Source organism: Amblyomma maculatum, chromosome 6, assembly GCF_055883805.1.
Source record: "Amblyomma maculatum isolate TAMU_Amacu chromosome 6, ASM5588380v1, whole genome shotgun sequence".
NCBI classification, from domain to species: Eukaryota; Metazoa; Arthropoda; class Arachnida; order Ixodida; family Ixodidae; genus Amblyomma; species Amblyomma maculatum.
The window spans coordinates 10,641,211-10,666,682 of NC_139349.1; the positions used below are offsets into that span (position 1 = coordinate 10,641,211).

General features: G+C 48.3%; 1 protein-coding gene and 1 long non-coding RNA gene across 2 annotated transcripts in view; one reads left to right on the forward strand and one right to left on the reverse strand.

The window, feature by feature from the left end:
• LOC146185048 (uncharacterized) overlaps positions 1 to 25,472 on the forward strand; it is a 310,168-nt gene that overhangs the window by 90,788 nt on the left and 193,908 nt on the right. The window lies entirely within an intron of this gene.
• The window catches only part of LOC146185052 (cytochrome P450 3A8-like), a 35,362-nt gene continuing 30,586 nt past the window's right edge, over positions 20,697 to 25,472 (reverse strand). Inside the window, exon 14 of the mRNA XM_084606038.1 lies at positions 20,697 to 20,963. Within this exon, the coding sequence (XP_084462164.1) occupies positions 20,886 to 20,963 (78 nt within the window). The 3' untranslated portion in view covers positions 20,697 to 20,885. The remainder of the gene's footprint in view (positions 20,964 to 25,472) is intronic.

A 25,472-nucleotide genomic window follows, 5' to 3' on the forward strand; every position in this document is an offset into this window, starting at 1 on the left:
GGAGAGAGCTATCGAGGCCGCCTGAAACGGTGAAACCGGTGGCACATGTGTGATACCCGCTACTACTGGAGAGGACGTACGCGGCCGGCGTTATTTTCAAGAAATGGTGAGACCGATGAGGTGTGCCTTATGTACAGTGATTTTTGTAGAAAGGTATCCATTGCACGCCCTTCTTACACAAAGTTTAGCTTTCCGCACAGAGACGTGATGTCGAGAGCGTGAGGGCTCGGAAGTAATTTCGATCGTTCGAGGTCTTAAATCAGTGATGACAGCTCATACTGAACACGGGAATTTTCGCAGTTGTCGCCATCCAAATGCGAGTGGCGCGACCAGAATTAGATTCCGCAATTTGGTGATACCAGCAACCAAGCATTATAAATAAAACAGAATAGCCTAATTTTTAATTTTAGCGACACAGGGCGTCGTTGTGGTCACCTTTTTTTTTTTTAGTAAATACCTATCAGAACTTCCAACTGGGCAAGTTCGTGTCTATGCATTCCTCTTTCTCAAGAGAGAGAGAGAGAGAGCAAAAAAGACGCACGCACAAACTTTCAAGGAAAAACACTGTAGTTATGACACCGAACAACCTAACGGTGCTTTAAAGCTTGGCGGAATGGCTCCTTCTAGCTCCATGGTACCTGCTCCTGTGCAAACATTGACCGAAGCGCTGCGGCACGTCGAGCTCCGTTGACCGCTCCCTGTTCTTAAAGCTGAAACGGCAGCCTTGTGCGTAATGTCCTGGGCTGCTGAATCTAAATCGCAACCCGCCCTGCCTGCCATTTTTCACGTCTAATACAGGTCATTGTAGCCGGAAGAAGCATTATTGGTGTTTTGTTTTCCTTGCACTTCGGCCTTTAATTTTTGTTTTCAGGTGATTATATCAAAGCTGCCTATATATTAATGCCGCTTTTTCATACTGTTCACTGTTTCTTGAAGCGAACATTTCTCGTGGCATCATCATCATCATCATCATCATCATCATCATCATCAGCCTGATTATACCCACCGCAGGGCAAAGGCCTCTCCCATATTTCTCCACTTAACCCGGTTCTGTGCTAGCTGCATCCACTTGACCCCTGCGAACTTCTTAATCTCATCCGCCCACCTAACTTTCTGCCGCCCCCTGCTACGCTTTCCTTCCCTTGGAATCCAGTTTGTTACCCTCAGCGACCATCGGTTATCCTCTCTTCGCACTACATGTCCTGCCCATGTCCATTTCTTCTTCTTAATTTCCACTAGAATGTCGGTAACTTGAGTTATTTCTCTGACCCACTCTGCACGCTTTCTATCTCTTAATGTTACCCCTACCATTTTTCGTTCCATAGCCCTCTGGGTTGTCCTCAACTTAAGTAGAACTCTCTTGGTTAGCCTCCACGTTTAAGCCCCATAGGTGAGTACAAGCAAGATGCAACTGTTGTATACTTTCCTCTTGAGCGGTACCGGTAAGCTGCTAGTCATGCTCTATGCTTTCTGTGGTATGGTTGCTAAATTTAACCTCACTGTAGTTACAGTGACAGGAGGGCGTCATTTTTGTTGCAGCTTAGAAAATAAAAAATTAATATTGCTTGCATACACGATGAGTACTTTCCGATGCCGTGCCGTTTTCTCTGGGCGGCAATGAGCAGCAGTTGGCCTAGAGTTCATTGCAACATCCCCTTTCGCGAAGGCAACGACACCGGAATGGGCGGTGTCGCTCGCGTCTCTTAGCTTGGTGCCCGCGCGTGTCAGCACAGAGCACTCCCATTCATCCTCTCGCATCAACGCACGCAAGAGAGAGGAAACAAAATGAGGGCACGAACAAAAACTAAAAAGAGGGAAAGTCAACGGAAAACGAGGAAAACATTGAGTATAAATTAACAGGCGCTCGACACTCGCCCGAACTTGCGTGGGCCATGATGTGCAGGTGGCGCAAAGGGCCAGCAACAACAGCCGCGTCGACCTGCATCCATTTTAACCTTTGTTTTTGCTTCTAGCTGCACTAACCTTCGCAACTGGGCGAAGAATGAGGAATGTTGGTTAATCAAACTCCTAAACGTTCAAGGCTATACAGGAACCTGGCTATGTGATGTTTAACGCGAGAGCATTAGTATACCCACATATCGAAAACAAATTGTCCGTCGTTGTCGACCGTATGACACATCGCAGCATTAAAAAGATCGCGAGCGTGTCTTTGGCAAACCATGGTTTCAATGTCAAAGTGCTGGTAACCTAATGGTGGCAAGAATTGCACGGCGGAATCGCGTGGGCTGTTTGAAGCATCACGGCCTCAAAAAATAAATTAATTAACACGACCTTGCATCTGGCAAGAAGTACCTGCGCCTTCCGTTAAACACTCGAAGCCTCGGAGAGCTAACGGCCGGGCTTTGGCAGATGGTAGTGGGCGGGACGCATGACCGGGTGTTGGCATAGGTCAAAGGTGCAATGAAGCGCCGGAGCCCATTTCTCTTTCGCTCATGGAAGTAGCAGGACGTGTGATTGGTTGGCGGGTTCTGTGACGTCACGAAATCAGATCATGGTCGAGTTGGAAGGAGATGCCAGCTCGGGAAGCTCCTTTCACATGGAAGAGTGAGATGAGAATCGAAAACAGAGGGCCCTGCCCCCCCCCCCCCCCTTCCCCTTCCCTCCTTCCGCCCCCGCTCGAAAAATCATGAGCACGCCTGTGCTCCACTTGCTGACCACGATGCTCCACCAGTGTCAGCTTCTGTTTTTGATCAGTGTCAGCTTCAATGTCATGATGCTAGAAACCTTTACTGATAGCAATGTCGACACCTACAGGAAACGAGCATTAATGCCTGTTTCATTTCTTCACAAGGGCAATAGTACAACTGTATAGCGTGCAGCACAAAAGTCACTCGCTCGCATGTATGCCGCATGAATCTCGTTGATCGCCTGTCGATTTTTTGTAGCGTAAAGCTACACTACGCGGGTCAGAGCCGAGTTTCGCGTGAGTCTGTGCGCCAGTTATGCACATGCGTCAGAGCCGCCAAATTTGAAGCGACCAACCAGAATTCTCATGCTCAATCACCATTGAATTGATATTAAAAAAAAATAAAATTAATACACTTTGTCGTCCACCTGCGAACCGAAACTCCAACCATTGGATCGCCAGCCCAGCGCTTTACCACTACGCCACGCCCCGGATTGTGAAACGCTCTTAATAATTCATCTTGTCTACCGTGATGATGATAGTGTCATTCCGCGAGTGACAGATACTGCGCCTTTCCTTTCCTGTAGAATATTTATAGAACGCCGGTGAACTTTAATGTGTTCTATGAAATGCTGGTTGTGTTCGATAAGGGGCGCGATCTACCGTCACAAGACGCTTCCCCAGAGCGGCCGCGAGAGAGGCCCGGAAAACTGATTCTTCCCAGAGCGCACTGCCGCGAGGCATAGCAGAGCCAAGCCACTGCCAATGTTCTTTTTTTTTTTAGCAGAATGTCGACGTTAGGCAACTAGCGCGATCTGATGGTTTGCACCAGGCGCAGGCCCAGTGCCTAAACTGAACTTGTAGCTGAAATGATAACGATTAGTGGGAAGGTGGTGCTTTATTATACATAAGCCTAAACGTCAGGGATATAGGTAATTTTAGATAAGTTTGTAGAAAAGGGTTAATTCACTTAAAATTCAAAAACAATTCTTCCTAAGGAAAATATTGTCCCTAAATGTTTAGCGGTTGTATAATATAAGGCATGAGGAAAATTCGCTAGCTACTAGGTATGGTGCCACGTGGAAGATTTGACATTTACTCAAATATCACACTTCTCACCAGGCTTCGTGGTTTACTCATGGCACTGAGCAAGAAAAGATCGCTTTTCTTTCAGAATCGCAATGCCTTGGATGCAGTCATGTCTGCTCATTGCGTCAAATAAAACTGTCGATTCTTCACAAACTAACATAATCCACAAAAGTGAACGCACGCCACACAACGCTTTCGTACAGGAAAAATTTAACCTGTTTGAATGCATGTTAGCTCTAAACGTAATATCTTTTTACAAAAAAAAAAATAAATTAAAAGCTTTTAGGTATACCGCGCGATAAAAAGGCATCTTACGTGTATGCCCTATGCGATAAGTTATATATATAATTACAGGGGTTAAAGGCTAGTTCACATATTTAGAGGTTCCCAATATGCACTTAATGCATGAAAAATTGAAGACAAAGTGATGACTATCTATGATTGCCCGCATCGTCATGAGTCGAAGCCAAAACCCTTTTAGAAACGGAGAAAAGGGAATGAAATTCCCAAATGCAATGAGCGACACATCTTACCTCTCTTCCGATATGTTACTGACGTAAAAGGTGATAACATGTACGGGTAAAATATAAGGAGCCCCTTAATGCCTGAAATATTAGGTTGTTTTATTAAACAAAATCGCCTAACCTTTTGTGATCAAGTGACATCGGCTGAAATACCCCGCCCAGCCCGACCGAGTGGGTCCAGTGCGTCCGATTGCGAGGCCGTCCTGTATAGGCACCGCAAGCATGCGTACATTGCGCGATGACTGAAACCAGCCCGGTTGTCCTTGAAGAAGCAGTCAGTGGGGCAGTGATACAAGAGGGCCGCTGTAGACAAGAAGCACCGGATGTCCTCTCGTTATTATGCAACGGAGCGCGCCAAACGATGCGGCCACGCGTCATATCACCACGAATATATAAACGACAGCCGGACGGTCGCAGTGGAGAACTGCGCAAACACGGCACGATGTTTTTCATGCAAACAATAGAGTGAAGAATCATTTCTCGGATGCTGGGGTGGCAGCAAATGGGAAGGTTAAGCATGCAGAAAGAGTCTTTGGGTAAGAAAACACTAGTCCGTTCCAGGTCTAATATGTTGTTCGCCATTAAAAGCGTTGTTTTTCTAGCTTATGTCTATATTCTCAACGCTTGACATCCAAGATCTCCTCAAAATTACCGATAAGAGCTCTATAGCAGAGAAGAGTGCGTTGGTATTTCGTTTGTCTGATCAGTCGCGTCATGCTGTTTCAGCATGACATCCCCTGTAAACAGGTGCAGTACGTTACTTTAATTTGCGGTGCGGTGCGGCATGGTTCAGTTTGCCATGTATCAAATTCGGCTTTCAACGCACCAATACAACAAGTTTGCCATTAGGGGCGCCTCAAGATTAACTCCGCGTGAGTTTCCTTCCCCTTTGAACTTTTTTGTTACCGCTCACCAAGCGAGAGTTCGTCGTTATTTCGGCCCCGACTAAATGTGACCACCCAGGTCTCATATCGATTCAACCACGGTTGCCTTAAAGCCCAACGCATTAGGTGCTGAGCCGCCGGGGCTGATCACTTATTCACCACTGAACTACCTGTAGTATGAGCAGGACCAACAGACGATGGTCCTCGTTTACATATGTAGACCTATGCCGGCATCATCTGCCACTTTGTTCACTTAATTGGATATGAAGGAGGTCAAGTCACCTGAAATCAGACGCAAATATCAGGTAAAATTGTGGGATGTAACCGAAGTTGGAAACAGAGGATCGTGGGAAAACAATATTGTGTGCTTCCTTTAGTCACAGCTAAAGCTGTCACAAGTGGAACCTTCATTATTCTAGGAGCATGCAGACAGGAAGAAAAAGCTCTTGCTAGTTAGGGCTTTATGAGAGCTGTCAGATGCTCTTCAATAGCAAGAAAAGCACTGAGAAGTAGTTTCATTCACAATGGAGGAAGGTAGATTTTACTGCATACAGTCAATGCAACATCAACGCACGGACTCCGCATATATTTTATGGCAGCTAAGCCAACCTTTAACCCCTTCTCCCCTCTCTTAGCTATTGTATGTTCTGCCTTGCAATATATGTGTAGGGTTATTCGTTTTGAGGTAAAACGCGATTTTATCCGGTTTTTGCACCCCGAACATGTTCCAAAAGAATCAAGTAAAACCCCTTTTTTTCCTGTTTCTTCAACAACTGTGCCCAAGGAAATTGTTGAAAGCTCGTATGAAAGCACCAACGCAGAAGCTATTCGAGTGATACTTTCTGATAAAAAGGTCTTTATGCGAAGGCAGTCTTAATGAGAGTTCCACTCGAGCGGCTTTTAGATGTCCAGAAAACGCTTGAAAGCAAGAAACTTCTGATGCTAAGCTTCGATCACGTCGTAAACGTCAAGCTACAGTAGAGTTTTCCATGATGACCGATAAACGCGATGGAGCAAAAGAGGTTTTGTCTATTTTACCTAAGAGCAGTGCCACATTAGCAAATGCATGTGAAGAGTTTTGCGGGAAAATCTCCACAAAATGGGGCTGCACTCTCAAACCGAACGTCTCAACGTCTCAGACAAAGAAGAAAACCAGTTGACAATGTGGAAACTGGGTGCCTTACTCAATCCATTCCAGAACCGGCTGCTGAGTCAGTCGTTTGATGGCTACAGACCTCTATTTATTTACATGACGGGTGATTTAGGCTCGCTTCGCGGGAGTTTAACCAGTACGTACTGGAAGCAAGCCCCACAAATGAAACAGTTGAAGTTATGAACTACTGTAACGACGCAACTATGCGCAACCCCAGGCTAGCAAATGCAGCGTTGGCATTGTTGTGCCTTGCTAATGGCAGCTGTAACGTTGAGCGAACGTTCTCTCAGCTAAGACACATCTAAAGAACAGACAGGTCTCGGATGTAACCCGAAACGTTTCGTATGCAGATGATTATGTACGTTAAAGGCGTGTAAAACTCGATGATCACGCTCTAGTGAATAAATTGTTCCTTGTCCAAAAACTGATAATTGAACATCACTGACAGTAATAATTACGACAGAAATGCCGAATTATGAAATACTTTCTTGAATTTCGCGAAATAAACACAGCGCAAAAAAACAGAACGCAGAAATAAGACACATACAAGTCTCGTCTTGTATGTTTCGTATTCATGTATCCTGTTTCTTCGTGCTGTGTTTATTTCGTGAAAGTTATAAACCAACTACCCCAGACCAAGATCCTAATTGAATTTTCTTGAAACCAAGCCAAAACATAGCCCTAATTGTTACGCAACGATTAGGAGAAATCGAATAAATTATTAGTTTCTAAATTTAACCCGATAAAACCCAAATTTCGGAGTGTTTCCATGAAAAACCCGATTTCTCGCATACTTTCAAGACGAAAAAAAAAAACGCCCAATTTTTACCCCCCCCCCCAACCTTAGAATTCTGAAATATATAAAACCTTAAAACGAATAACCCTATGTATGTACAGATGACAACAGTGAAATCATGCTCGCTATCGAACATTTACTGTGAGTCGTCAAAATGAAACTGGATGCTGCGATACGTGAACTATTCATTTCCACTATAATAAAGCCCAGTGTTCGAGGGAAATCTGCCTGGAAAAATCATTCATGTGTGTGTGTGTGTGCGTGTGCGTGTGTGTGTGTGTGTGTGTGTGTGTGTGTGTGTGTGTGTGTGTGTGTGTGTGTGTGTGTGTGTGTGTGTGTGTGTGTGTGTGTGTGTGTGTGTGTGTGTGTGTGTGTGTGTGTGTGTGTGTGTGTGTGTGTGTGTGTGTGTGTGTGTGTGTGTGTGCGTGCGTGCGTGCATGCGTGCCTGTGTATGTGTGTGTGTGTGTGTGTGTGTGTGTGTGTGTGTGTGTGTGTGTGTGTGTGTGTGTGTGTGTGTGTGTGTGCGTGCGTGCGTGCGTGCGTAATATCAGTTGGGTATCAAGAACATAGCTGCGGTTATCTTGCATACAATGAAACGAAAACTGCGGATGACTGGTCAAAACGGTCAAAAAGCACCAAACAATACTTTATCTATTGCGAACAAGGCGCTCGTAGCAGCTCCAGAGCTTCTATTGTTTATTCGTGTATCAGTGCCATTGGAAACTTTCTGTCTTCCAGTAGGAAGACCCATTTTTGTTATTCAGCTACTCAGGCTTTCAACGTTAACGTGGCGCCATACTGTTCTTATATCGAGCTGCGCTGAACATCGGCCTTTCTTGATAGGTGGCATGACGCACGCACTGTCCGGTGTTGTCAGTGCTGTCAGCGGCGTCGGCAAACCTTTAACCAAAAGTGCATCTCCGCCCTATATTGATCTCTTGGCGCACATACGGCTACTATATAATTTCCGTCTGCAGTGACTCGTTTTGCGACTGGAGCGCCTTCACGCGCTTCCCATAGCATCATTTCACCTAACAGACGGCCTTCGAGCTTTATTAGGGCCACATGAACGAAGAGGTTGTAAGGCGTCGGCGTGACGGCAGGAGCATTGGCCTCCACACGCGCAGAAGGCGTGGCGTCTAGAGGCCGGTATCGAAACCTCTGACCCTGGTCACTACACAAATGCTAATAATGTAGCTTGGACGCCTATGAAAGACGGTAGCGTATCCGCAAAGGATATGAGCCTAGTGCTTACCTAGCAATTTGTTTTCTTATATATCTAGTCATTAACATTCAAAGCGAGTGATTGAAACCACCCGGGTCATTTCTGGTCACTGTTTCTCAAGTTTGCTCTAAGCGCTGCTCTCCTTTGGTGGCAACGCGTTCGCGCATTTTTGAAAGTTTTGAAAAGACTATTTCCGCCATCGTCACATTTTCGCTGATGATTCCGCGGGCACGGTCAGAGGAACCAGCACAACGGCTCTTATTGTTCCTTCTTTGGATAATGCATTGTGTCTACGCTTTACTGAAGTCGTGTTGCCCATATCGGCTGAATGCATTGCCATCAGTGCGGTTTTACGGAAGCTAAGGTATTGTCGGGCTCAATCTATTGTGATCCTGACAGATCCAAAATCCGCCGTCCAATGGTTAAAGCCTGGCTATCCCACTGATGCCGTGTCTCTCAGCTCTTTAGGCATGATGCATAATCTGCACGGCAGGGGATTTGTATACGTTGCTAATGGGTACCCTCACGCATAGGTGTAATATTGTCACGTAGTGGTGACGAGATCGACGACACAAATGAAGGGTTGATTCTTACACTAAAGAAACTGTTTATTTGGGCTGACTTGCGCCCGCAAAAGAACTAAGCAACTCGGCGGCGGCGGCGGCGATAGCAAACGTGCTCGTCGGTCGTCGCACAAAGAATGCCCGTCACAAGCGGCAACGCTCAATTTAAAGGCTGCACAGAACAATCTAGATAACGTCGCAAACAGCTACCAGCACGGGCTGGAACATTGTGGAAAGACACCCAAGTGGCCGGAACCTTCGAGACAGATCTCGGTGCATCTTGCGCTACAACAAAACTGATAAAGGTGTGACTCGCGACATCGAGCATTAACAAACAAAGATCACGGAACTGATACGCGGTCCAGAATCAGAGTGATAAGCCTGTATGCCGGCGGCTGTTAAAAAAAAAAACAAACACTGTTTTGAAGGTTTCGCGGCATTACTCCCCCCTTAAAAAAACATCGCCTCGATGTTCCAGAACAAACTTAAACATAAACACTGCAAAGTTTAAACACCACAGATTCTTTAACGCGCGTAATATGGCTTCAGTCGCACAACATGTACAGTCATAAAATTTATGAGCGTGAACACGGGAAGGCGTGCCGAACTGTACAATCAGCGCAGTCTAGCGCATGCTGGCAGTAACTTCGCGAACGAAATATTCGCGGCTAAGGCTGTTAGATTAGCGGATGCACTCCCTGCCATCAATGCGGTCTGTTGTCCCTTCTAGACCCGCAATCTGCTGCGTTAGCTATCTGCAACACGTGGTGATAACAGCCCATGAAAGGCGCACTCATATGAATCCTACATGCCGAGCGCGTAACGATAAGAATACTGACGCGCTGTCCAATTATGGAGTTTTTGTGCTTTTGTTTACAGCGCAGGTCTTATGCGCCCGTTCATTGGTTTAACCGCGCCGTCGTCGGCGTTCCCGGTGTCACCGAAAGAAAGGGCCCGTGCAGCTAAAAACCGGCGAAAGAGCTCTGCCTCGCTCGCTGGTTGAAACGTTTGTGATTGGTTGAATTTCTTGATCATGAAATACAACACATATGCTTTGATAACGCTGATACAGTTTTGCGTATAAAAAATTCCTTGAGCGGTTTTCTTTCACTTCTTCGAGAGCCACACCATGGCGCGTGTACCCGACGAAGAGCGACGGCACATCATTGACCTAGCGTTGAAAGAATACAGCCAACGGTCTATTGCGGCCATGACCGGCCGACCACTGAAGACTGTCAACAGAATATGTCAAGCCTATAAGACAGAAGGAAGAATCGGCGATGCTCCACACCGGCGCCGACCAAGAGCAACGAAGGAAGAGGAGGATCAATTGATCATTGCGGCAGACGATCCTTTTCAGACAGCGAATTAAATCATGGAAAATACCGGAGTCCAGCCACTGTGCGGAACCGTCTGAAAGAAGCGGGCTTGCACAGTCGCGTCGCCGCACAGAAGCCCTTCCTCAACAGTACGCACAAGACCAAGCGACTCCAGTTTGCGGAACAACACGCGTCCGGGACGTCTGAGGAGTGGAAAAGAGTAATCTTTACAGATGAATCCACCTTTTGCACAAAACAAGCCCAAAGGAAGAGAGTCTGGCGGCTAGAAAACGAGAGGTGATGCTTGCATTTGTATCTTATTTCCCGTTGAGTCGTCTCGATAGAATTATTCTAAATGTAGGAGGAGGAAGAGGATAAAAGCTTCACGCAATCGATGGCTCCTTAATTAACGATGTCGACTGCAGCTCGAAATTGAAATCTTCGGCTGCAAATGCTAGAATGAGTTTAGTGCTCGCCAGTCTCATTCAAGAAGCTTTATATCCTCTTTGCACATTTGTGCTTATTGTCCGTGCGCGCACTCTTTATTTGCAGACACCATCCGACCAATATTCAAAGCATAGCCTCAAGCGGCCGCACAGCAGTAAATACCTGGGAAGCCATCTCGCATCTCGGACTGGGACCGCTGGTCCGTATCGAGGGCCACTTGACATCCGCCCGTTACAGCGAACTTCTAAAGGACGTTATGCTGCCTTACGCTCGCCACGGACCCTTTCCGAATGGCAGTTTCATCTTTCAACAGGACCTTTCCCCTAAACACACGTCTCGCCGTGTGAAGGAGCTGCTGGAAGACGAAAGTGTAGAGGTCCTGCAGTGGGCTCCAAAAAGTCTTGATCTGAATATTATAGAGAATGTTTAGGGGCGGATGAAGCAACGCTTGGTGCGGCGTCCACTTCAAAGTACGAATGCTGACGGCCTTTGGCAAGCGGTGCAAGAAGAATGGGAGCGGCTCCGTGAAGATGGCGCATTTGTTGCCTCCCTCTACTCTTCTTTACCGAAGAGTATGGCTGATGTTATTCGCCTAAAAGGCTGTGCTACTCGCTACTAGAAGCAGGCGAAAATGTTCAAAGTTACCTTAAGTGCAGGATGCTTTCCACAGTTCTCACTGTAGTGCGAGTAGCAGTTGATGTTTGCTAAATTCTTCTTACTCATCCACTCAATAAAATGATTCTCCAAACCGCAAACTGTCCAGTGCTTGCATTTTGTCTTTGATACATATGCACGCAAAATACAGTCAGTAGTGTTTTACTTGAAAACAATCTATATATATAAAATATATTCACACATAAGACAACGAAAAACGTGAGCGTCTTTGCAGACTTAGCTTATGGTCAATTTTTCACACAACTGAGGCCACTAAAACGCGAAATATTGAGAGAAGCAGCAATGGCATTCCTTGAGATGTCAAAACGTATCTTAAGTTGTAGTAGTGCATGACTGTTGAAGGCGCCACCTCGATGAAACCACTGGTAAAGGTTATTTTAAAACGTAATTTTATTATTTTCTTTTCGCACCCGGAATGTCGATCTGCAATTATACGGTACCGTACTCCACTGTTGAGAATATCTGAGCGGCGATAAAATGGTAATAGCATCAAAATGACCCTATGCATAGGTTTCCTCTCCATTGGTTACAAATTCGCACGCCCAATATCCAGGCACTCCTCTTGTAAAGGAACGCATGTTGCTTTAGCGGCTTGGAACCCGCGTCAGACTATCGCTTTGCGCATGCATGGGACAGTGACAGCCACTTAGTGCCCGCGCCTTTGTTATCCGTTATCGCTGTGCGAAGTAGACAATGAGCGGAAACTGGCTGGGAGTGCATCCGCTGATCTAACAGCCTTAGCCGCGAATATCTCGTTCACGAAGTTACTGCCAGCGTGCGCTAGACTGCACTGAATGTACATTTCGGCACGCGTTCCCGCGTTCACGCTCATAAATTTTATGACTGTACAATTTCTGGGCGTGCGCGCCGCCGTTGTGATGCTGACGTTCCGTCGGGAATGACTTCATAGTCCAGTGGTCCGACGCGGCGAAGGATTTTGTACGGCCCAAAGTATCGACGCAACAACTTTCCACTTAATCCACGACGGCGAATTGGTGTCCAAACCAACACTTGGTCTCCTGGATTGTACTCTGCGTGGCGTCGTCGTAAATTGTATCGTCTGCTGTCGGTGCGCTGTTGGTCCTTAATACGCAGCCGTGTGAGTCGTCGGGCTTCCTCTGCACGCTGCAGGTAGGCGGCGACGTCAAGGTTGTCCTCGTTGGTTACGTGCGGCAGCATTGCGTCGAGCGTCGTCGTGGGCTCCCTGCCGTACACAAGCTTAAACGGGGTCGCTCTGGTCGTCTCCTGGACTGCCGTGTTATACGCGAAGATCACGTACGGCAAGATGGCGTCCCAGGTCTTGTGTTCAGCGTCGACGTACATAGCGATCATGTCCGCGATCGTTTTGTTCAGGCGCTCCGTAAGGCCATTGGTCTGGGGATGGTACGCAGTTGTTCGTCGATGGCTTGTGTGACTGTATTCCAGGATGGCTTGCGTCAACTCTGCCGTAAACGCCGCTCCCCTGTCCGTGATGAGCACTTCTGGGGCGCCGTGTCGCAAGAGAATTTGTTCGACAAAAAATTTGGCGACTTCTGCCGCGGTACCATTTGGTAGTGCTCTTGCTTCGGCGTAACGGGTAAGGTAGTCAGTGGCCACGATGATCCACTTGTTACCCATAGACGAAGATGGAAAGGGGCCGAGGAAATCCATCCCAATTTGTTGAAAGGGCAGGATTGGGGGCGGAATCGGGTTTAGTAGTCCTGCTGGTCTGATCGGCGGCGTCTTGCGTCGTTGGCACTCACGACACGTCTTCACGTAGTGGAAAACTTCGGCAGGCAGTCGCGGCCAGTAATACTTCTGGATTCGACGCAACGTGCGCGCAAATCCGAGGTGGCCTGCTGTGGGCTCGTCGTGCAACGCCTGCAGAATTTCTTGCCGAAGGGTTTTAGGCACTACGAGAAGCTGCGCGGTCTTGTTGCGTGCAAAGTTCTTCACGAGGAGGCCATTGCTTAACGTGAAGGATGATAAATGTCGCCTGAACACACCAGGAGCGAAAGCGGTCTTTCCTTCCAAGTAATCGGCTAGCGCTTTCAGCTCAGGGTCTGATCGCTGTTGTTCTGCGAAACTGCTGGCGCTTACCGGTCCCAAAAAGGCGTCATCGTCATCGTCCTTCGGGGGAGAATCGACGGGAGCGCGGGATAAGCAGTCTGCGTCGGAATGCTTCCGGCCCGACTTATAGACTACAGTCATGTCGAATTCTTGAAGTCGTAGGCTCCATCTGGCAAGGCGGCTGGAAGGATCTTTCAAATTAGCCAGCCAGCAGAGCGCATGATGGTCGCTTACCACCTTGAATGGTCGACCGTATAGGTATGGACGAAACTTAGAAGTAGCCCAGATGATCGCAAGGCACTCCTTCTCGGTCGTCGAGTAATTTACTTCGGCTTTTGTGAGAGACCTGCTAGCGTAGGCGATTACTTTTTCCTGTCCGGGAATCTTCTGGACGAGAATGGCTCCTAGGCCTACACTGCTCGCGTCGGTGTGAATTTCGGTCTCGGCGTTTTCATCAAAGTGGCCAAGTACAGGAGGGCATTGCAGGCGGTGCTTAAGTTCGTCGAAGGCTTCTCCTTGCGGCGCTTCCCATTTAAAAGGTACGTCAGCCTTTGTAAGCTGCGTCAACGGTTCGGCGATCCGCGAAATGTTTCTGACAAATCGTCGATAATAAGCGCACAGCCCAAGGAATCGGCGCACAGCTTTCTTGTCGGCAGGTGGTGGGAATTGTGCGATTGCAGCTGTTTTCTCCGGGTCTGGGCGAATACCGTCCTTGCTAACGATGTGACCAAGGAATCGGAGTTCTTCGTAGGCGAAATGACACTTCTCTGCTTTTAGCGTTAGCCCCGATGACTTGATGGCTTCCAGCACTGTCTGTAGTCGTTTTAGGTGGTCCTCAAAGTTTGACGAGAAGACAACAACGTCGTCCAAATATACCAAACAAATTTGCCACTTCAAGCCTGCCGGGACTGTGTCCATTACTCGTTGAAACGTGGCTGGTGCGGAGCAGAGGCCAAATGGCATCACCTTAAATTCATAAAGGCCGTCCGGTGTGATGAATGCGGTCTTCTCGCGATCTCTTTCGTCGATCTCAATTTGTCAATATCCGCTCTTCAGGTCCATCGATGAGAAGTACCTTGCATTGCAGAGCCGGTCGAGAGTGTCGTCGATGCGGGTAGACATCCTTCTTCATTATGCTATTCAAGCGGCGGTAATCAACGCAGAAGCGAAGGGTGCCGTCTTTCTTCTTCACCAAAACGACTGGTGCCGCCCAGGGGCTGTTCGATGGCTGGATTACGTTATCACGCAGCATTTCCTCAACTTGATCGCGAATGGCCTGGCGTTCTCGCGGCGATACACGATAAGGGCTTTGGCGCAGAGGTCGGGCGTGTTCGTCCGTTATTATGCGATGCTTGGCCAGTGGTGTTTGTCGTACCCTCGATGACGATGAGAAGCACTCTCCGTAGCTTCGAAGCAGACTGAGAATCTGGTCTTTCCTGTTGTGGGTCAATGCCGGGTTGATGTCAAATGTGGGCTGACGGAATAGGTCCGGTGCGTCTTCCAGCGTTTGGTCGTGGAGGGAGAATACATCTTTGAGGTCCGCTAATTCGTCAAGAAAGGCGATCGTCGTGCCCTTGTTGAGATGCCGGTATTCTTTGATGAAGTTTATTATCAGAACCTGAGCTTGACCTCTCCGGAATTTTGTGATGCCTCTTGCGATACCGACACCTCGTTCTAAGAGCAATTGGATATTTCCTTCGACGATGCCTTCAGCGGTTTCGATGTTGGCACTACCTACGCAGACTGCGATACTTGATCGGGGCGGGACGTTCAATTCTTCGTCGAGGACGTTTAGAGGGACGTGTTGCATCGACGTCGTCGTAGCAGGAATGGCTTTGTCTGCAGAGAGCTTGATGAGCTTGGATCGCAGGTCGATGATAGCCCTATGTTCATTTAGGAAGTCCATGCCTAAAATCACGTCGCGGGAGCACTGCTGCAAGACCACAAAGCTGGTGGGGTAAGTACGCCCATTTACGGTTATTCTTGCAGTGCATCGTCCCGATGGAGTAATCAGGTTGCCACCTGCGGTGCGAATCAGCGGGCCATCCCAAGCGGTGGTAACTTTTCTTAGCTGAGAGGCTAACGGTCCACTAATGACTGAATAGTCAGCTCCGGTGTCTACTAGGGCAGTGACTCTGCGACCGTCGACGTCACCTTCAAGGTCACTTGTTCGCGTCCTCGCATTGCACGTGGGCCTTAGTGTCCGATCTCAGCTCCGTCGTTTCTTCAGGTCATGGCCGGGGCATACCGTTGTTACTTCGCTGGGCGGCGGTGTCTGCTTGCACTCTGGTCGTGTTGTCGATGTCGTCGTGTGGAGCGGCGATAAAATGGTTGCGTCGTCGTTAGTGGTCGTCGGCGGCGGAGGATGTTCGTCTTTTCGCCATTAGCAACCTCACCTCCAAAGGTTGCTGGAGGTTTAGTTTCCCCTACGGGGGCTAGGAGACCTTCCTTGCACGTAACCGCGGCTTGGCGACGCAAATCGGGCATTGTACGGCGATGGGGAGCGTGACAGACGCCTTGGCGACGAGTTCTCTCCGCTGCGCAGGAAGTCGTTAATTTCCTGTGGTCGCTCGCCAGGACGGAGGCGTGGGGCGTCGACAGCGAAACCACGGAGGCCGATCCGCCTGTACGGGCAGTGACGGAGAATGTGTCCTGCCTCACCACGATGGAAGCAGAGCGATCGGTTGTTTGATGTCCTCCAGGCGTCGCACTTTCTGGGGCTTGGGGGTCGTTGGTAGGCTTGGCGGGCGGGGGCCAAGGGGCGGTTTTCAGGAACAGGGCGGTAACGGTGAGGGTTCGGAAAGTCATCACGTCGGGGCGCAGGGCGACGTAATGCACCAGCGTAGTTCATCGCTGCTGCCTCTTGTGCTGGAACTGCCGCAGCCGTCGCTTTAGGAACGCCGAGTGCCTGCTGGACTTCTTCACGGACGACGTCTGCGAGCGTCGCCACCTGGGGTTGTTGCGATGATGGCTGCATTCGACGGAGCTCCTCCCGCACGATCTCCCGGATGAGGTCCCGAAGGTTCTCTCCGCTTGCAGATGCGCTGGGGTAGTGGGTTGAGCAGTCCGGCTGAAGTGGTCGCTCGTAGTAGCGCATCCGGGTGGCCAACGTCTTCTCCATAGTAGACGCCTCCGTTTCAAATTCCACCACTGTTTTTGGCGGATTTCGGACAAGATTTCCAAAAAGCGATTCTTTGATGCCTCGCATTAAAAGTTTGACTCTCTCACCTTCAGTCATGTTAGGGTCGGCGCGGCGAAAGAGGCGCTTCATCTCCTCAACGTACGCCAGGACAGACTCGTTAGGAAGTTGCAGTCTTGACTGAAGAAGGGCCTGGGCTTTTTCCTTTCGGACGATGCTTGAAAAGGCAGTCAGAAACGCTTCTTTGAAAGTCTCCCAATCCTTCATAGTTGCCTCATGATTTTCGAACCAAACTCGAACATGTCCTTGAAGAACAAAGTAGACTTGCCTAAGTTTCACGGCGTCATTCCAGCCGTTGAAATCTGCCACACGGTCGAAAAGGTCCATCCAATCTCCCGCATCTTCATCCGGTAGTCCATGGAAGCAGGGGGGCTCCCGGGGTTGGACGAAAATAACCGGTGCTGTAGGCTGGGCCATTGTCAGCGTCGATGCCTTCCGAGATCGAATGGGGTCAGGCAGCAGACCGTGTTCGGGTTGTAGGCCTTGAAGTCGGCGGCTGACTCGGTGACCTGTAGGCTGGTCTTCCAGGGGCACAGGAACACGGCTTGGGTCTTCGCTTGAAGGATCAAAGGCAGCACCTCCACCAGATGTCACGTAGTGGTGACGAGGTCGACGACACAAATGAAGGGTCGATTTTTACACTAAAGAAACTGTTTATCTGGGCTGACTTGCGCCCGCAAAAGAACTAAGCAACTCGGCGGCGGCGGCGATAGCAAACGTGCTCGTCGGTCGTCGCACAAAGAATGCCCGTCACACTCGGCAACGCTCAATTTAAAGGCTGCACAGAACAATCTAGATAACGTCGCAAACAGCTACCAGCACCATAGAGAAAGAGATTGGTAAAGAGCGGTCACGCGGCGAAAACTGGCCCCAGGAAATGACGCGCGACTTTTTGCGCTGCCGCCGATTGATGGATGGCGGCACCAACGTGCGCATGCGCTTACGCGCGCGCGACGACACTCGCTGCAGCGGTAGCCCGCCGGAGCAGACGACAAGAAGTTGTCGAAGGGAGCGGTTGTGTGCTCGTGCCTCGCCGCGCTTGTGCGGCACAGACCTCTCGTGGGCTGCTGCGCGGAACGACAGCGGTTGGAAACGACGGCAAGGTGAGCAACGTTTTTTGCTTAACTACGCTGCATTTCAAGCAGTTTACGCTGACCATGCCGGCCGGTGCCAATAAGTTTCGCAGCTCGGGAACAGGCGCGCCGGTTGTTCAGGCGCAGTTCGTTACGTCGCAACTCTGGCGGTTCCCAACCACGGCGATCTGTAATATGTTGTGTTCCCGGGAAGCAGCTTCATTTCGAACAGTTTAGCTCGTCATGGCTTGACAAAGTGGCATGTGAAGGCACCAAGGCACGCCGTTGCGCCAAAATGGCGTGTTCGCCGGCCGGTGCGGCCATGCTGACGCAGTTTGCCGAACGGCTATAGTGCTAAGTGTCGCGCTTAGCAGAGCAACGGTAAAGTGAGAAACGTTTCATTCTTGACTTTCTTGTTAAACTACGCAGTATTTCAGGCAGTTTAGCTCAGTACGGCGGTCTGCGCTTCACAAAGTCGCACGTGAAGGGCAGCCGACAGTCATGACAAGGCGCTCGCCAATATCAATATGGCTCGTCGGCCGCGATGACATGTGACATGGCGTTAGGTCTTGCGAACGGTTAGTTTTGCGTGGTGTCGCGTTTAACAGGGCAAACGCAAGGTGAAAAATGTTTCATTCTTGCAAAACTGCGAGGCATTTCGGGCAGTTCAGCTCAGCGCGGTAGTCTGCGCTTCACAAAGTCGCGTATGAAAGGCAAGCCAACATGGCGTGCTCGCCGGCCGCGGTGAGGCCAGGCCGCGGTTTTGCGAACGGCTAGTTTTGCTTGGTGTCGCGTTACATTTAACGGGACAACGTTACAGTGAAAAATGTTTTATTATGCGGCAAGCTTCATTGCTTCAGCTGTTCAGTGCTCTTGAGGAATATTGTTAGATTAGTGGCTGTTATTTCACGCTCTGTAGAAATGCATTTTCAGATAGGTTAGGTTAGCCTGCATTTCCTGACCTCTACGTTGGAAGAGTAGCTTTTGTATCAATTTCACGTATCACGGCTTTTCTGTTCTGGACCATAACTGCTGCTCACCAAGTTTTCAGTACCCACGCACATGCACAGATGTGTGCGCGGTGCAGTGGCCTTACATTTCATTGCAACCTTCTGCGTCATGTTCATTCTTTTTCCAACAGCACTGCATGGACCCACGGACTGCAGCCGAAGCACGGCAGATGCGATGAGTGAATGGTGTGGCCTTCCCTCAAGCGTCAGTACTCCTCTCTGCCCTGGACAATACAATTTACCCTTGCTAATGTAGCCACTACTGGGACTGTGTAGTTCATGTATAATGCCTGTTTTGTTACATATCATTTGCAATAATTCAGAAGTCAGTTATGCTATTTGTCTCTACCTAAGTAATGTTTTTCACTTCGTGTATTTTTATTTTTCTGTATTGTGCACATCGCCTATTGTGTGTCAAGTATTGTCAATGCATCCGTCTACACCTGTTGCGTCTCTTGTGTGTTTTATATGCAGCAAAATAAATTCATTTCACAAAGCACTTGGCGTCTTTTCTGCAATACTCTTTTGCAAAGGCTGTGGCGCAGCTGCGTTGATGGCCAGTTTAGAGAACTGGGAATCTATTTTTCCTGTTGTTATGCATGCTGAAAATGAATAGAAACACTAGCAGATTATTTAAAACCAAAATAATGCGCCAAAAGGGCAGGGAAGGGCGCAGCGCATGGCTAGCATTCAAATCGCGCGCCTTTCAGCAAGACCGGAAGTAGTTGCCGCCGGCCGCTTGGTGCACTACAGTCAAATGGGCCGCTGGGCCCTATGGGAGTGTCCGCTCTTTACCAATCTCTTTCTCTATGCCAGCACGGGCTGGAACATTGTGGAAAGACACCCAAGTGGCCGGAACCTTCGAGACAGATCTCGGTGCATCTTGCGCTACAACAAAACTGATAAAGGTGTGACTCGCGACATCGAGCATTAACAAACAAAGATCACGGAACTAATACGCGGTCTAGAATCAGAGTGATAAGCCTGTATGCCGGCGGCTGTTAAAAAACAACAAATACTGTTTTGAAGGTTTCGCGGCAATATATAGGGAGGTTGTGAGAAGTCTCGACTATAGAGCACTGCTAAGTAATGCATGAGGAAAAGTCCCTTAAGATGCCAAGAGACCCTTAACAGAAACGGTGCTTTCCAGTTTTAGTGCCCTCTGAAGTTCAACCCACAATACATGTGTTATATAGGGACTGAAAAGATCCTAGCCTGTTTAGTGCACCGCGTTCTCACAGGTTCTGCTGGTACTGCAGCTTGGGTGCATAAGATGCACTTGGCATGGTCTGCGGTAAGTTCAACACGTGGGGTGCGCGCGAATCGATAACGCTATCTTATGCGCTGTCCAATGACAATGCGCAAAAGTGTGTTGTTAGCTTTCCTCAAGAAGACAGAATTATTTGACGGTTCACTTCTGGACGTTCCCTAAACGCGTGGAAACCACACATGCCGAAAAGAGCCCTCACGCCTTCTCTTAGAATTCGACAGCACTCAGATCTTGAGTCCAGATGATGGCAGCTGTAGTGAACTATGTACTATATTGAATGATTGTCTGCTTAGCCATGTAGATCGTCCAGGCATTAGGTATATGAATGATTTATGTACATTCCTTATTTAACATTTAATTGTCGTTAGAATGGATCAAATTCCGACAGTCTAAGAAAGATTTATTCCAAATGTAGCATGCAACAATCTCAGCCTCTCTGCCACGTTGTGGCTTTTCGTGCATGTTCTCTATAGAATTGTTTTCTTTGTTTTGCTTCCTATCTCAGCCACCTTGAAAGCTCAGATTTCATAGCTTGCGGCAAGAACTTTGTGTTTTTATGCAGTTTATTGTCAGTGTCGCCTTTCCGCCTCTTTTTTCTACGCGCCGTTCTGCTTATGCTAAAGGGGCTAGAAAACTAAAAATCTTGCTTTATCACATGTGCCCCTTTAAAGGATATGAACATGGTGGTATAACCCCGCGCATTTTATTGTTGATGTCGTGCTTGTGTAGGAAAGACGAGTGCAAGTGATAAATACATTGTATGAGATAAAAACAACATGGTAGAAGATTTTTAATATGAACATATTAGTTGCATAATTATACATTACTACTCACTGAGTTCAATAAACTTTCCTGAGACAATGGTCCATTATGTTTGCCTCCGAATAGCTTCGACTGTTCATCCCTGGTGGCATTTGAAGTGCCTCTTACGAGACCCTTGAGAAGAGAGATTGCGGATGGCGTTAACCTCGTTTCCTTATCCCCAGTGTGACATCTTTGGCGGTGAGTGCGCTGAATCCATTCTGGAACTCCAGCGGTACCTGCATGAAAAAGCCGTCGGAAATGTTTATCACGCTGAAACATACAGTTTATTCCATCATTATGAAATAGTTACTAAAATAAAGACATTTTAAAGATGATTTCCAATAAATGCAAAATTTATCAAAAGCTCGGCTCAACTACGAAGATACTGGTGCCTTCCGTGGATCTCTCGCACTACAAGAAACGAGTGATCACTGACCATTAATTAAATTTCATCAGTCGCTTCATGCAACGAGGGTATGATTTTGAGCGTAGTAACTAGCATTAAATGATTTTTAATAATAATATCACTGCCACAGAACAACATTCTTTCCTTCGAAGGAACTAGCGCCACATCGAAAGCCAAAACCGCGAAACGAATAAAAATTTGATGTGGCGCCACCATCACACGAACATCAGGTGGATCACCTATAGAGTGAAACCACAGAACCTGCACATCCCTAGGCTAGCCAGTGTTATGCGTTTGTGATGATTTACATCTTTCATTTTAGTATAACAATGATGAATCGAATTATCTTGTTTGGAGTTCGTCTCTGATTCCTAAACCGCAGGATCGATTTATGGCGAAGCTGGAGAGATTTAAATCGAATCAAATTTCAAAAAAGCACAAAGTCTCCTGTGTTCTGTGCAATATCTGCACTGTTTAACCCCATATGGTCTATGTAAATAAGGAGCCCTCCACTACTTCTACCCCCACAGCTCGTATGTGTCTTTGGAATGTTAAACTCGGCATATATCTCCTCACCACATCATGCCGTACTATATATCATAACTCGTCGTACCATACTACATCATAGCAAGCATAAGTTAGCATATTATACCGTGCCGCGCCTATGATCTTTTCTACTCATGGACCGCTAAGTAGGATGTTGAGGCAGCTTGAGCGCTGAGATCAATGTTAAAAGTGCGTTCAATGTCACAAAGCCCGGTCCCAAGAAAACGAAATGTGTAGCGCGTACAGGCTCGCCTCCACAGGCGGGACTTTCGCACTGCTCTACGTGCTTTACTTCCACCTATGATCAATGTGGCACTTTTTGAGCAACGACGTTGGTGGCTCTGGCGACGGTGTGCGCCAATTAAGGCTGCATAACCTTTTCAAGCGGCTCTTCCGAAAGTGCCTTCAGCGTGGGGAAGCCGTTAAAGCCCTGCGTGTTTAGATATTTTAGCCCCGTCATCGTGCGGTGTAAAGCAAGTCTCAAAGCCTGTATAAAGCACAGTCCAAGTGTGCTGCTGCACCGAACAAACGCCAGCAGTGGCTACAGCTCCTGAGTTACGCCCTCCACTGCTACAGTGAATACGTAAGACCTCAGCTCCGTTTTTGGGCATATGCACATGGTGTCAACTATACTCTTTTTCGCAAGATGTTTTCAGCCCGTACTCCGAAAGGCAAAGGCAGCCTGACCCACTCAGGATGCGAATTGTTTTCTTACGCACTCGCCCACCAAGGTGTAAGAATTTTAGGAACACAAGCATTATGTGCGGATCATCCCTATTTGTCCAGATCACCCTTACATCTTGTAATGCTGGAAACAGCTGCAGCAGGGTATGGCGCCTGAAGTTGGTTTTTTCTACTTATAAGAGAGGATCAGAGACTAAAATGTTTGGCGGCAGCTTTATAAAATATCTCGGCCCTTTTACATATTTTACAACGCAGAGGAAGGCGGTAGTTTAATATACAGCAAGCATCCAACAGTTTCAAAAAAGCAGGATCATGCACCCGCCCTCAGAGCTATATTGCTGCTGGAGAGGAGGAGGAGGAGGACGATAAGGTGGAAAGGCAGGGAGGTTAACCCGTAAAAGAAACCGGTTGGCTACCCTGCACAGGGCAGACGCAACAGGCAGGCTCCGCGCATTTGCGCAGGACCACACGCTCTCCTTGTGCAATTCTGGCCAGTTTGCGAACTGCTGCTGGAGAAAACTACAGAAGACCCATGCAGCTTGATCTCATTGGAAAAGCAGCAGGTGGACCCGTTTTACTGTAGTCACTGCTATACTGCCATTTTATCAGGAGCAGAAGCACGGACAGCCAACGAGGACTTAAATGCTCTTGGTGACTAGCGTCACGCTGCACACTTCAGCGCTCCAAGCGGCTGCAAAAGCTCAGAGCAGACTGCATTTTTGTCGCGACATGCCATAGGTCATTCATACGGAGCGAGCATAGAATTATCCCTGCGGTCGAATGCACGGCATGCGAAGTACTGTAAGTGTCTCATCCTCGCCCCCCCCCCTCTCTCTCTCTAGTCTTACTACACCTACTGCACGGCAAAGGCCTCTCCCATAACCCTTCAATTTATCCGGCATGGCATCTAGTTGATCTTCGAAAATTGCAAATGTTATCCGCCCACTTAACTTTCTGCCGCCGCTTCTACTCTTGCCTTCCTTTGGCATCCGGTCTGTCATTCTTAGAGACCACCGGTTATCTTGCCTTATGTGATCTGCCCATGCACATAAATTAGAGTGTCACTGCACATGCATTCAGATTAATTACTATAGTGTCACTAACTCCTGGTTGTTGTCTGACTCATTTATTTATTGCCATTTTTATTTAAATAGGGGCCACTGTAGAGGGTATAGAATTTTAAACAAACAAGCCCAAAGCTTCGATCAGGTATAGGAGATAGTCTCTGAAAAACAACATAATACAGCAATGTGCGCGAATAGAAGCAGCAAAAACAAAAATCAAAGCTATTTCATGCTGCCCTAAGGAAAGCCAGCTTCTTGCTTCTATATAATGGCCAGACAAGCTACGGGAAGGACGTTTAGCCACAGACGGCATCCATTGGCCCGTCTCTCACTGATGGGAAAAGGGAATGCAGACCAGTAATTGTGCCAGCCACTCGCTACAAGCTTCCCCGTCATGCATTTCGTTTTTTCACTAGGCGACGACAAAAAAAAAAAAAAAAAGACAGGTTTTTATTTTCTTTTCTTAGTCCGTGTCGTGCGCTTTGTCGGTCATACACTCGCGTTACCGCGAACACAGAAAAGGCAGATACACAGATGTACCCGTTGACTTAACAGGAAGGACGGAAAGCCTGGCTTGGATTGCCGCCAGCGCAGCGAAGCGTTAGTCATCGCGTGAGAGATATAATGCTCTCGCTACGTTGGCTGCTGCGGACGGTAGCTGGTGTGCAGATCGCTTTCAATGCTTTGTAGACTGCGCCCGATCACAGCGTAAACAACCGCACTCGTTACGTGGGTGTTTCTTCGCATTTTTCTCACCTATGCGCTCCCCCACGCATGTGTAACACGTGAAATATTTTCACTACAGCAATTGGGAATTGCACACTAAGCTGCTGGAGCTCGCTCGCCTCGCGGGAAATGCGGGACCTAATTTCGTAATTTCATGTGGCATTTTTATTTGTTATGAAACCGTATACCGCTGTTCAAGCTTTCTTTTGCGCTGCTGCTTCTTTTTCCCCCTCCTGATTACGACACAATACACATAAATTCCTGTGCAATTTTGAGGAATGCGCACCACACTAGCTAGTACCATTTGTTAGATACCCAGCATGCCGATGAAACGCACGAGGCGCGCAAGCTGCGGATGCTTAGCACGCAATTTCGGGTTCCCGCCTTAAAACACCACAACGCTTTGCCCGGGTGCCCGAGGCTGCATCCGCGAGCAAAACGCGAAAAAACAGCTACCTAAAGGGCGCACGGCGAAGAGACCTATTCGAAATGCAGTCAAAGTGTGCTGCGCGCCAGTAGTCTTTTCTCGCAGTACATTTCCCGACAGCATTATCTCGCATTCGATGACTATAACTTCGGCTTCGCGACGTTGGTAGCCGTTGAAACCACTCTTTCCGTCATTCGCGTTAAGTCTATAGATGGCTGCCCACACACACACACACACACACACACACACGCACACGCACACGCACACGCACACGCACACACACACACACACGCACACAGACAGACAGACAGATTTGTGTAGTGACCAGGGTCAGAGGTTTCGATAGCGGCCGCTCGACGCCACGCCTTCTGCGCGTGTGGAGGCCGATGCTCCTGCCGTCGCGCCGACGCCTTACAAGCTCCTTGTTCATGTGGCCCGAATAAAGCTCGAAGGCCGTCCGTTAAGTGAAACGATGCATGGGAAGCGCGTGAAGGCGCTCCAGTCGCAAAACGAGTCACTGCAGACGGAAATTATATAGTAGCCGTATGTGCGCCAAGAAATAAATATAGGGCGGAGATGCACTTTTGGTGAAAGGTTTGCCGACGCCGCTGACAGCACTGACAACACCGGACAGTGCGTGCGTCATGCCACCTATCAAGAAAGGCCGATGTTCAGCGCAGCTCGATATAAGAACAGTATGGCGCCACGTTAACGTTGAAAGCCTGAGTAGCTGCATAACAAAAATGGGTCTTCCTACGGGAAGACAGAAAGTTTCCAACGGCACTGATACAAGAATAAACAATAGAAGCTCCGGAGCTGCTACGAGCGCCTTGTTCGCAATAGAAAAAATATTGTTTTTGGTGCTTTTTGACCGTTTTGACCGGTCATCCGC